General features: G+C 40.0%; 1 protein-coding gene across 3 annotated transcripts; it reads left to right on the top strand.

Moving 5' to 3' along the window:
* The first annotated feature begins 1,004 nt into the window (after positions 1–1,004).
* On the top strand, positions 1,005–12,141 carry LOC5571408 (WASH complex subunit 5). 3 transcript variants are annotated; one of them, XR_002500128.1, is made up of 8 exons: positions 1,005–1,100; positions 1,175–1,303; positions 1,366–1,660; positions 8,305–8,797; positions 8,858–10,478; positions 10,535–11,359; positions 11,417–11,718; positions 11,790–12,141. XR_002500128.1 is itself a non-coding variant. In XM_021842976.1 (7 exons), exons 1-7 carry the CDS (start codon positions 1,033–1,035, stop codon positions 11,571–11,573), a joined length of 3,588 nt encoding a protein of 1,195 aa, XP_021698668.1. In that variant the 5' UTR covers positions 1,005–1,032; the 3' UTR covers positions 11,574–11,765. The 3 variants fall into 3 exon arrangements, 2 of the variants coding, with proteins under 2 accessions (XP_021698668.1, XP_001653658.2); XM_021842976.1 differs by lacking the exon at positions 11,790–12,141 and having other exon boundaries at positions 11,417–11,765; XM_001653608.2 differs by lacking the exon at positions 11,790–12,141 and having other exon boundaries at positions 1,013–1,303; positions 11,417–11,722.
* Positions 12,142–13,788: the final 1,647 nt, after the last annotated feature.

Below are 13,788 nucleotides of genomic sequence, written 5' to 3' on the forward strand. Positions count from 1 at the left end.
AGCAAGTACGTGAGGATGTACACCATATAAATACTACTTTTTTCTATTTCACACATCTGGTTCATTATATAATAATTATTATAGGTTCAAGAAGAAGCTTGATTAGGATTTTATTCTTCGCTCCATTAGATAAAGCAATGAGCAATGGAATCCAGTAACATTTGATTTCAACAAGGCGACGACTACGGAAAATTTATGTGTCTGTTATATTTATATGGGCTGGTTGGTCTAATAAACTCGTAGCAGTAATACAAAATTAGGTTACACACTGACATGTAAGTGGTCTTACATAAGCTAGTCGGTTTATCAGGAACCGATGGCGAAGTCTACGAAAAATGTGACAATATTGTTATTTGCGATTTCCAAAGATTTTGATACGTACTCATTAAAAATAGATTACCTATCGTGAGGTCCATTTGTTATCAGAATATCCCTAGAAATTACAGACTAACGTAAGTAAAAATAAAGTAAAAATGGAAGTGGTGTGGTGTTTGTATGTCACGAAATGGCTTACGAACGGGTCAACGTATTTGAATGATAATTTCTCCGTTTTGTTCCTCAAGTGTTCCGACGTGTTTGTATGTATTAAAACCCCAGGATATTCAACGAAAAAGAAGAGAAAACGAGAGTGAACGGAACTGTTATTTTATATGGGACGATCCATAGCGTTTTTCAACAGCCTACTTAATGGCATAACGAAGTTTGCCGGGACCACTAGTATAAAATAAAAATATAACATAGTCTCTTTTTAGTGCATAACATGCCAAAACACACTACCTCTACTATTGGAGCTAAGGGAGCGTTTACCCTATGATTGATGAAAAACGATAAAACATAGCATTTATGTTGCACTGTGTGAAAAGCTCTGAACAATTTTCTTTACACGCTCAACCACATTAAAATGTTATGTGTATGTATGAGTAGGTGTAGGCACATATCTGTGGCAAAATATATTGATGTATGTGTATAAAGAATGAAAGCTCTCCATGTAGCGTTGTCGAGTTGACACCAATACATACGATCAGTTCCAAAATGTGGGGTGTTTGTTTACTATTTTCTATGCTGTATTTTGGGCTATGCATTCGACGGTACTCTTATCAGTGCGTTGTGTCGTTATATTATGCTGTACGCTAGATAGGTACATGTGAATTAATTAGTGAATCATCATATGCAGCTCGAAGATGGCAGAATTTCTCGCTGAGAATAATGTTTGCGGACAGACGATCTTGCAGATTGTCGCCGAAGGAAATACGATCATCTGTGAACTGTTGCGGTTGAAGGAATTTATTCCCGAGGTTTTCTGGTAAGCTGTGATAAGGTTATATGAGATATCATAGTCTGCAACCTAATCGATTTCATTTGTAGTCTGAAAACGAAAGAAGAGCAGCAAAAGTATGGAGAGATTATTATGGACTTCAGCTATTTCCAAATATCGGATGCACAGGACGCAAAGATTGAGGCAGACGAAAAGCTTCAAGCTCTGGACGAGGAAATCCGGGAGAACTATCTTGTTATCCTGAATCGGTTCTACATAGTTTTCGAGAGTATGCACAAGTACATCAAGGATCTGAACACCTTCATAGAGGAGCTGAGCACGGGGATGTTTATCCAGCAATCAATGGAGAAAGTTTTCCAAGATGAGGAAGGGAAGCAGCTAATGGTATGCTATCGAAATATTAGATGAGGTACACAGTCCTTCTACGCCTGTTTGTCCCATGTTCTATGTAAACCTTATGAACTGCGGGACAAATATGCCTAGAACGGCAGTACAGTAATTACACTATCATGGGTCACCCAGTACAATGGACCATTTGCATATGAACTAAATGTGAAATAGAGTGCCTAATAATCGTGACTAGGTGACCCATAATAGTGTGAGCAGTGTATAAGTAGTACAATAATTACCGAACAGCTTAATATAAGTGTCAATTTAATTTCCGCTAGTTTTTATGTTTCCCAAAGCTATCTAAAGCTTCGTGGGCGATTCTGATGAACTGATAGGCATTATCCTGTTAAACCTTTATTCGATTTCTTGCGTAGTATTCTCCTCTATTTTCTTTTTTAAATAAAGAATCCTTGTTAGATCTTTTGTAAATTTCAGAAATGATTCCTAGGGGATCCTTAACAATTTTGGAAAGATGCTTGACGATTTCCTCGGAAGATATTAGGCTAGATTTTTGATAGATTCCTGACAGATACTTTATGCGATAGATCATCAGAAAACACTAGGATGGATTCTTTGCGATAGGGTTAGTATAGGTCTGAGAGAGACTCGCGAAGAGGAAAAATATCAACGTCATATGCAGCCCAGATTCCCCTCTCACGAAACGTCAAATGCAGCCCACCGTTTTTATGGCTGAAAAAGTGAAAAGTATTGTGTTCAAAGTAAACTGTTATTAGAAACCTCAGTCGGCGGAGCAGTTTTTTCCGAAGTTGCTGATAAATCTAAGGGTTCATTTAAATATTACGTAACGCAAAATTTGCCAACTTTAGACCCCCTCCCTCCCCCACGTAACAGCTTTTATATGGAAAATTTTAAATTTTTGTATGAACCGTAACACTATGTAAGACCCCCTCCCTCCCCCTGTTGCGTTACGTAATATTTGAACGGTCCCTAAGCAGAAGATTAATTATTTCTAATGTCTGCTACGTTTGCTGGCATGAAATTTTACTCAAACGGCTATTTATGATTCGATGTGATGCAAACTCAACCATTTTTTGCTGAGAGGTTCATGTGAGGATTTGAACAGCATGCGCATAATTGGTATAAACACAAAGTGGAATAAGAAAAAACTCAGCAATCACAGAAAAAGAAGACCGTCTTCGCGAGTCTCGTCTCAGGTATAGGTCACCTAAGAAAATGGGCTTGAAAAACATAAAAAACATCAAACATTAATCATCCCGCAAAGTTGATTCATACATCGAAGTGCTCTTTTCACATTTCGTATAGGTTCTGCTTGAAACATAATTGGAAAACATGTTTTATATTGGGGACTATATGGTGAGAAATGGGTCACCATATGGGACAAAATGAACCACCACACTAAATCTGATGAATTTGCTTGAACACATTGTGTCAAATAGAGGGTTACAATATGTATGTGAGAGTTTTGTTCAAATACTGGATAAAAGTGAAATTTTAATTATGAATTGCTACATGGTGACTATCTTGCAATTGAAGTACAAGAATGACATACAGTGATAGTTAATTTTTGTATTAAAAAGGCTTTCACCGACTATGCCATTTTACAAGATTTATGCAAGTTGTTTTAAGAATCTATGATATTGCTTGTACAAAATGTCCAGCGCTACTAGAAGAACGAACTCCTGTGAATAAAATTGATTTTTTGTGGGATTCCTAAAAAATCTTGATGAGATCTTCGGTGTACACCTTGAGAGAAGCATTGCCAAAATTTTACCTGTTTCCTGTTAAAGTATCGGTAATATAATTGGACAAATTCCAGAAACACGCTTATTAGATTTCTGTAAAAACATTTAGTAAATTTCAAGGGAGATTCACCACAATTTAGTTGCGAGAATTTTAATAGATTCTTGGTCCAATCGATGGCATTTCATGTGCGTAAGTTGAAGATGCATCGAAGCCAATCCTCGAGTTGGCTAGCGAGTTGTCTAGCTCTCTAGATTTGTGTTCTTGAACATTCGAGGTTTGGCTTCGATGCATCTTCTCTTCACCTTAAATGCAGAAAGTATGCTGATCCATTTTCAGCTAAGGTACCGTGGTGCAAGTTGGTAATGGAAATCGTATAATTGAGATTCTTCAAATTCTAAAGACTTTAAATTGAAATAAATGAGCTCGTTTTTTTTATAGCTTTATCTACCTTGATACCTTGATGGCTACAGCGTAGCGTCACGCCATTTCCGGGCGTATTGTAGAACTCCATCTTCGTCGGTCTTGGGCGAAACTTCTCCAGTTGCTCCGAACGTTTAGGGTCGCCAGGTCCTCTTCCACTGCGTACAGCCAGCGTATTCGTGGTCTTCCCCGAAGCCGCCGACCTCTACCTGGGTCCCTGCTGAATATTATTCTCGCAATTCTTTCTTCCGACATTCGCACTAAGTGACCAGCCCACTGAGGTCTGCCGTATTTTACACGCTTGATAATATTCTCATCTTTGTACACTTGATACAACTCGTGATTCATGCGTTTCCCACCGAGTATTGTCCGCAGCACTTTCCGGTCTGACTCTTTCAACGTCCACGGTTCGTGCCCGTAGAGAGCCACCGCAAGAATCAATGTTTTATACAGGGCGAATTTTGTTTCCATTTGCAAACTGCGGTTACGTAGTCCGTAAAAGGCCCTATTCGCAGCCGCAACACGTCTTTTCACTTCGCGGGAAACGTCGTTGTCACATGTCACAAGTGTTCCAAGGTAAACAAATTCTTCAACAACTTCAAACACATCCTCATCAAACACTACCTCAGCACCTACACCACCATGCCTGACTCTATCTCTACCTGCAACCATGTACTTCGTCTTGGTAGAATTAATGGTTAGGCCTATCCTCACTGCCTCCCTTTTCAGAGGCACGAAGGCCTCTTCCACTGACCTGCGATCGATTCCAATTATGTCTATATCGTCCGCAAAGCCAAGGAGCATGTGCGCCCTTGTGATAATAGTGCCATTTCTCTGCACGCCAGATATCCTAATAGCACCCTCGAGTGCAATGTTGAACAGTAAATTCGAAAGTGCGTCTCCCTGCTTCAATCCGTCTAACGTCACGAAGGAGGTTGACACATCGTCTGCGATCCGAACACTTGATTTCGAACCATCCAGCGTAGCACGTATCAGTTTAATTAGTTTCGCCGGAAAACATTTTCAGAAATTATCTGCCAAAGCTCATTTCTTTTCACTGAGTTATACGCCGCCTCGAAATCAATAAACAGATGGTGAGTCTGCAAGTTAAACTCCCGGAATTTGTCTAGGATCATTCGCAAGCTAAACATCTGGTCTGTTGTCGAACGGCCCTCACGAAAACCAGCTTGGTATTCGCCGACGAAGGACTCCTCGAGCGGTCGCAGTCTGTTAAACAGGATGCGCGACAGAATTTTGTACGCCAAATTCAGCAGGGTAATTCTTCTGTAATAGGCACACTCCAGTCTGTGCCCTTTCTTGTAGATAGGGCGGATGAGGCCATCCAACCAGCCGGTGGGCAATTCTTCGTCCTTCCATACCTTCAGAAGTACTCGGTGGATCGACTGGTAAAGCTACTCGCTTCCGTGCTGGAGAAGCTCGACCGGGATCTCGTCCTTCCCAGCAGCCTTACAGTTCTTCAGCTCGCTGATAGCATTTTAAACCTCTCCTATGGTCGGTGGGTCCACAGCTTGATCGTCGTCATCAATGTTCATCCTGCTCCTCGCTACACTTCTATTTCCACCGTTCAACAATTGCTGAAAGTGCTCCTTCCACCTAGCAGCCACCGCCGTTTTATCGGTCAGCAAATTCCCTTCTCGATCATTGTACATGGCGGGCACTGATACGGTATTGTGCCGCGCACCATTGACCGTTGCATAGAATCTCCGCATATCATTCCGGTTCATGCTTTCTTGAGCGTCAGCTACCACACTTTCTTCGTGCTGCCTTTTCTTTCTGCGGTGGGTTCGCTTTTCTTCGGCTCTCGATGCCCTGTACCGCTCTCTGTTCTGTCTGGTACCGGCCACAAGCATACGGCTTCTGGCGACTTTCTTCATGTCTGTCACTCTCTGGCGCTCTTCATCGAACCAGTCGTTTCGTCTTCGTCGTTGACCAGTGCCGATCACTTCCCGCGCCGTTGTTGTCACAGCTTTGTGGATTGGGTCCCACACAAAAACCCCCTTTTATATTATTTTTTTTTAATTTCCACCATAGAATCTTGATAGTAAACAGGTGTCTGGGACTAAGTTTCATGGAGAAATTTTTAATAAAAAAGTTTTTCCAAGGATAAATTTTGGCCGATTTTCAAAATTGTTTTTTTTATTACGTACTGATGAATTTTGAAATGATTCTAAACCATAATGATTATATGGATAACTTCTCTAGAAGTAGCCATTTTCGAATTATATCAAGTGATATGGATAAAGTTGTTGTATGCCCGACCAACCAGTCTTCATAATTCTTTATAGATCTCTGACCAACGATGGCGATAGCTAACGGTTCAATACGAATCTATATCGATCGCTATCGAAAATCACTGACTGGTTGACCGGGTGTGCTGTATGTGCTCATGTCAACCCGTTTTCCTCTTATACAGTCAACTCTCCCTTACTCGATATTGAAGGGACCATCGAGTTAGGGAGGTATTGAGTTATAGAACACAAAACCAGTGCAAATGCGATCCAAGGGACCATCGAGGTAGCCATGCAAATCAACTTTTACTATTGTTCTCTAACTCGATATCGAGATACGGAATATCGAGTAAGGGAGAGTTTACTGTAGTTCAAATATTTCAGAGCAAATAAGCACTGTTTGCATGTTCAATCAGTATACTATTGGGTAAAGAATGTATATCAATGAAAAAAATGCATTTCGATTATATTGGCGCTTACGTCGACTATACGAATATGGGCAGTTTAGTAATCCACTTAATACTCACAGGAAAATTCCTTAATTACCTTTTCAGTGATTTTCCAAAGAACTTTCGAATCAAGAATTTATTAGAATCTGAATAGAAATATATCAAGTATCTCACCACACATCTTATACAGAACTTCTAAGTACCCGTGTGGAATTTTTACAAAAATCTCAATACGAAATTTTTCAAAAAATACGATACGATAATCTTTGAATCTGTTAATATTTTGTTACTAGAAATCTACAAAAAAAAAACACATCACAAGAAATTGGTGAAGTTAAAAAAAAAAATCTGGAAAAAAATCTAGGAATGCCATATAATCGACGATTTTTGCAGCAGGACTTTGCAAAAAATGTACTAGAAACCGTTAATTACCTTAACTTAGCTTAGCTTAGCTTAGACTGACTACACATATCAATGGTTGCTATTCCGTGATAGACCGAAGTCAGTGAAGATGCACAAAGAATCAACTAGAAGTTGGACTGGGCCATAATCTTCTTCAGTGTGCATAATTCAGTGCCTCTATTTATACAGGGTCAATAACGGCGCCGGCCACGTCCTTGCAGTCAGGTGGGAGGAATGTTAGTGTGTAACCTTTGCTATTTAGAGACCGTGTTTGCCTCTGCATCTCCACAAAGGTTACTGGGAGGTATGTTTGTTAATGGGGAGAATCGTTGGGTCACAGGATTCACTTTGATAAGCGATTAGACCATGATAAATAATGATTTGTCAGATATAAACATGCTTATGAATATAATATTTTCATTTGATATGAACAATTTCAATGTATAGAGGAAAATAATGTCGACATTTGACGTGACGAACCATTCAAAGTTTGTTGAACAAATACCTAAATTTAACATTCCTGCAGCTGTCAGGACGAAAGCATGTGTTATTATATTTTACCTTTATGAAAAAAACTCGATTGGCTGGAACATCATAGAACACTCTTATGCCGACACTTACAGTGGCGAACCATTCAAAGTTTGTTGATTAAAGTAAACTTTTGCAAGTCTACTTCTCGCGGTGATCAATCATACGTCGACCAGAAGGTTGAGGGTTTTTAAGATTTTATCTTGAACCCAACAAAAGTCTCACACGGTAAGATATTCTTCTAGAACAATGATCATTAAGCTGTGGCCTGCGGGTCACATGCGGCCATTGAGAGTTTTGTGCGACCCGCGAACAGATTTTGAAAAGTAATGTGATGTGGTCAGTATATTGTAATTTAATTTTTAGATGATCTTATAATCTTCTGTTATTCAAATTTCCAAATTTCCAAAAACTTAGTATTAGTTTTTGAACATTTGGTCATTTGACTAATTTGTCTGTATTTTTTGTTGGACGACTATCGAATGTTTAAGTATGGGAAACCGATTGTATTTATCAGCATAGGAACAACTTAAAATCTGTCTCCAGAAAATAAATGAATTTGCGATTATTGTAAAATTTTAAAAAAATTATCAAAACTGTCAACTGTCGTGGCTTTGTGGCCGTGCGGTTAGCGGCGTAAGTCGTTTAGGCGTATTGTGTCACGGGGCGTGGGTTCGATTCCCGCTCCAGTCGGTGGAAACTTTTCGTCAAACGAAAAATTTATCACTGGGCTACTGGGTGTTCCGTGTTGTCCGTTGCCTAATGTTAGTGATCGTTCAGTCTGTGCAGCTTTTGGCTGAAGACGGTGTAAATTGTCTTTAAAAAAATTGAACGACTCATAAAATTATTTTTACTTAATTTTCAGTGCGAAGCCCTCTACTTGTACGGCGTAATGCTACTAGTGGTTGATCTTCAGATACCCGGTGTGGTTCGAGAACGACTTCTCGTCGCGTATAACCGGTACAGTGCCCTGAAAACCGACGGCGACAGTAACATCGATGAGGTGTGCAAACTATTGCGCTCTACCGGCTTCAACGACGGAAGTGCATACAGTTCGAAGAAGGTGTTCGCCTATTCGGAAGATTACTTCAACCGCATCCCGGTTGATCCTATCTACATCGAAATGGTGATAGGGAGACTTCGATCCGACGACGTGTACAACCAGATATCGGTATATCCGCTACCTGAGCATCGATCAACGGCCTTGGCCAACCAGGCCGGTATGTTGTATGTGTGTTTGTTCTTCTCTACGAAAACACTGCACACTCAGGCTGCCAAGATGCGTGAAATTGTGGATAAGTTCTTTTCCGATAACTGGATTGTTTCGTTCTATATGGGAATTACCGTTAATCTCTTAAGTAGGTTCCTGTTCTAAACGAAAGGGTGAACATTATTATACTTTCCGTCACTATTTTCAGATGCTTGGGATCCATTCAAGGCAGCGAAATCAGCCTTGCTAAATACGTTCGATACAGTTAACCTGAAGGAAATTTGTTCCAAGCAGAAGCGCTCGATGGATACGTTGCTCAATCGTACTAGAAATATTCTTAAAGAAGGAAACCTTACGGAGCAAAAACTTTTAGATAATATACCAAAGGTAACAGCACTGATTCGCGAATGCAATCTTACAGTTCGTTGGGTTATGCTACACACTGGAGTCCCGGTTATCGATGTAGGAAGTCCAGCTTCACTGAAAAAATGCAAACAAGTCAAAGATCTCATTGAAGCTGATATTAATTTCAAAGGGATTGAATTTTTCGAGCTGTTGTTGAACACAGCTCAACTAGAATCAAAGATAAGAGACATTCTTAAGACTCTGCTAGACGAGCGATTGCATCGATGGGAAAATTTCAAGAAGGAGGCTTGCGAACGAATTCAAGATCTGGCAGATGCCTATTCGGGAGATAAACCGTTTGGCAAAATGAAGAAGAATGCAAGTTTGAGTAAATGGTTCTTGAACATTCGGAAGGAAATCGATACTCTGAGTAATGATGATAAAATGTTAAGCGTTTCCGGAAGAACAATTATCCAGTTGATTCAAGCCTTGGAGGAAGTGCAGGACTTCCATGATCTGAGTAAAAACATGCAAGTGAAGCAGAACATCGTAGAAACCCGACAGTATCTTCATCAAATGTTTCACACAATCAGTATCAAGGAAGACGATTTGATCAATTTACAGCTAATTGGGGATTTCAGTTACGCATGGCGATTGATCGACAGCTATACACCGATGATGCAAGAGAATATAAAAAAGAACCCTATTTTAGTCATCAAACTGCGATCAACTTTCCTGAAACTAGCATCTGCGTTGGAAATACCATTACTGCGTCTGAATCAAGCTGAGAGTGAAGATCTTATGGATGTGTCCAAATATTACAGCAACGAGCTGGCCAACTTTGTTCGTAAAGTTGTGCAAATTATTCCGGAAACTATGTTCACGATCTTGGCTCAGATTATTGATTTGCAGACAAATGTCATCAAGCAGATTCCCATGAGATTAGAAAAAGAAAAAATGAAGGAGTATGCTCAACTCGACGAAAGATTTCTCATTGCCAAGCTCACGTACTCGGTATCAACCTTTACCGAAGGAATTTTAGCCATGAAAACGACTCTTGTGGGAGTAGTTGAGCTGGATCCGAAACAATTGCTTGAAGACGGTATCAGGAAAGAATTTGTCAAAAACGTATCGGATGCATTTCATAGCAGTTTAACCTTCAACCCAAAGGCCAAAGAATCTGAACTAGATGCGAAGCTTACGGCTCTGTATCGAATTATCGATGGCTACAAACGTTCGTTTGAGTATGTCCAGGATTATTTGAATATACACTGTCTCCGAATATGGAATGAAGAAATGCAACGCATCATCAATTACAACGTTCAACGAGAGTGTAACCCGTTTATTAAAAACAAGATTCAAGAGTGGAATTCAGAATATCAGAGTGAAACCATTCCGATTCCAAGCTACGAACCGGTGGACATGGCCTCGGTCACGTTTGTAGGGCGTTTGGCTCGTGAAGTTTTACGAATTACCGATCCTAAGTAAGTTCATCATCTACACTTAAGTCCTTAATTGAATTCTTACATACTTCTTTTAGAGTAACCACTTACATCGATATCTGTACGACATGGTATGATCATAAAACCAACAAGGCTGTCCTTACGAATAAATTTGCCACTCGCATCAATGAAACCTTCGGCCCACCCGGTTTGGTCGGTTTGGACAAACTATATTCTTTCATGATAACATCGGAATTGGAAAATTTCCTTCTAACGATTCAACGCAAATTGCAGCACGAACCTTTATGGTACGACGCTCTGAGCAATGTGGAAACCGAACTACACAAATTGGACTTCGTTGAGAATCCAGCCAAGACCTATGCCAATCTTACAACCACATTTTCCCGCATTTGGCCGCAGTTGCTGGACTGGATACTGAGAATCGGACAGAAGCAGATCCTTCGAACGCATATCGCCTTCGAATTGAACTGTAGCTGCAAGGTCAAATCCACCAAGCTAGAATCATCGCTCAGGGCTTTGAACGACGCGATTCTCATGGATGTCAAGCGTCATACGTTGGACGATACGAAGCCATTGCCAAGTACTGATCTCGTAGTTGAATTGAATCGATACCTAGAATGCGCGGGTTTGTACAACCCTTATAGAAAAAAGTACATCGTCACAAAGAGTCCACGATTCTTGTCGCTATTGGCATTCCTGTTCGTAATCGTACATCTACCGCGGTTCCAGTACATGAAAAATGTGGACAGTTTGATTGCGAAGAAAAAGAACGATCCAATCGATGGCTTCCCTAGCATGGTTGGTTTGTTGACACTCTTCAGGCAGTTCCAAGCGTCCGAAATGGATCTCTTCATTCAGTATTTGTGCCAGTATGTGATGTCTTTCGTGGATGTAAATCTTAAGTAAGTATAAGGAATTTAGTATTCTCATAATTGGATGACTAAGATTCTCCGTTTCAGAGCAAAGCAGGAAATATGCCAGGAAGCAGTGATGACCCTACGTTTCCTAGAAACGTTCACCCGTGTGGCGGATATCGAGCGTAAGCAACTCGAGAAATACATTCCGGATTCGGTTTTGAACCAGTACGAATTTTTGTCTGGCGGAAAATCTTCTTGACCGTCCGCAGACTGGTGGTGCCTTCGAAATTAATATATTTACGTATCTATGAGTAACTTGAAGTTATTGTACACGCTTAGGAATATAGAATTCTCTCGTTCTTCCGATAAAAATTACACGGAGAAGAAATTCCTAAGCATGTATGGTATGTATATATGAAAAATATTAAAGTGTTTTGTTTAAGCAACGTTATCACTGTACTTCTGTTCGTTCCAGTCCCAAACCCTAGCTGCTATAAAATATTGTCCATCGTAATCTTCAACCAGCAAACCACTTAATAATTAAATGCGTAACAAATATTTGGATATATCAAATTATTAGAGCCAATGAAATTTATTTGGCCTGGCCAAAAAATTGATTGGTTTACCTCGAAGGTTAAAATTTATTTTTAAATTTTCAAGAATTGTATTAAGCATTTACATTTGTAGAAAAAATGAGTCAAATGATTTGAGAATTCTTGGAACTTAACTCAGGCTTCTGCCAAAGATTAGAAGATTTTGTCAAGAATCTACAACGGATTTTGCCAGCAGAATTATTAGCTACTCAAAATAAATCTGTTTAGAACGAATAAGTGGCGGATACGCCAAAGAATCCAACGAAATTTCTTCAAATGTTTTCTTTGTTTTTTTTTCGAGTTCCATCAGAGAGTAATTTTAGATTTCTTCTTATATTTTGCCAGGAGCTCCTTTAAGAATTCGTCAAGTACATCTGTAATGAAATCTTCTGAGAATTTCAGTGCAATTTTCCCCCAAAAAAACAAGGGATTTATTTGAAGACTTAAACACAAATTCATCTAAACATTTCTGGATAGGAACGAAAGAAAATTACCTAATGAATATCTCCAATAGTTATTGCACATTTCCTTCCGACACATTTCAAGATTTATTTATTTACTTATATATTATCCAAAGTATCAATCCCCAATAAACGGCAGCGGTCTTCGTAAGGAGGCAGGTTACTGGGATCACGCCAAGGAAGATTTCTAAGGGCATGGCGCAAGAATTTTCTCTGAACAGATTCAATTCGGGTAATCAAGCTGGCGTGGAATGGACACCACACTATCGCAGCAAATTCCAGAATTGAACGAATTAGAGCGCAGTAAAGGGATCTCAGACACAGCGCTGAAACCTTCTGTTACCTTCAGAACAAAACCAAGCTGTTTGTTTGCTCTCGCAACGATGTCATTGAAGTGGTAGTTGAACGTGAATTCTTCGTCTAACCAAACGCCCAAATCACGGACACGTTGTACTCGTGCAAGCGCTGTACCAGATAGCGTGTATTGGAAACGAATAGGGTTCCGCTTTCGGTTAAACGATATACAGTGACCCCACGCAGTTGAATCACCCACAATTTATGAATCAACTGACTTCAAAAGACAAAATGATTATCAAACTTGTCACAAAACATCACAGAATTATTTTTACACATAGTTTCTTATCAGTAAAAATAATTCTGTGATGTTTTGTGACAAGTTTAATAATAATTTTGTCTTTTGGAGTCAGCTGATTCATAAATTGTGGGTGATTCAACTGCGTGGGGTCACTGTAACATTCTTCTATGCTCAACGTAATGCAGTTTCGTGAATACTACGCTTCGAAAGCACTCAACAATCTCTGAAGAGAAAAGCCTGGTCCCGGGCGGTAAGACTAGCGATGCGTCGTTGATGAATAGCGAGAACAACAAAGGTCCAAGATTGCTGCCTTGTGGCACTCCGGATAAATTCGTGGATGAGCTCGACTCATTAGAGCATATTTTTACGCATTACAATCGGTTGGTGAGATATGATTCAAACCAATCGATGTAGCTATCGGACATGCCACATTTGCGAAGTTTTTGTAGAAGGATTCCGTGGTCAACACGATCAAACGCCGCCTTCAAGTCCAGATACACTGCTTCCACCTATTTACCAGCATCGATTGAACAGCTTCACCAATGGTATAAGCAACGCTGAGCATCTTTTTAGTAGCGCTTGCAGATTCCCGTCTGGTCCAGGAGTGTAGGAATAGTTCAGCTTGGTTATCGCCCTTGCTACTTCCCGTTCAGAGATTTCAAACATTTCATAGCTGAAGACATCACGAGTAGTATCATCCAATGCAACATGAACTTGCGATGGCGCAGCAACGAAATTGTTGAAAGCACGTTGGAATTGTGCCGTGAAGAGTGCGCATTTGTCGCTGACGCAGTCGGCTGACTGCTCGTCTAGGTACATCGATGT

Source organism: Aedes aegypti, chromosome 2 (assembly GCF_002204515.2).
Source record: "Aedes aegypti strain LVP_AGWG chromosome 2, AaegL5.0 Primary Assembly, whole genome shotgun sequence".
Taxonomy (NCBI): domain Eukaryota; kingdom Metazoa; phylum Arthropoda; class Insecta; order Diptera; family Culicidae; genus Aedes; species Aedes aegypti.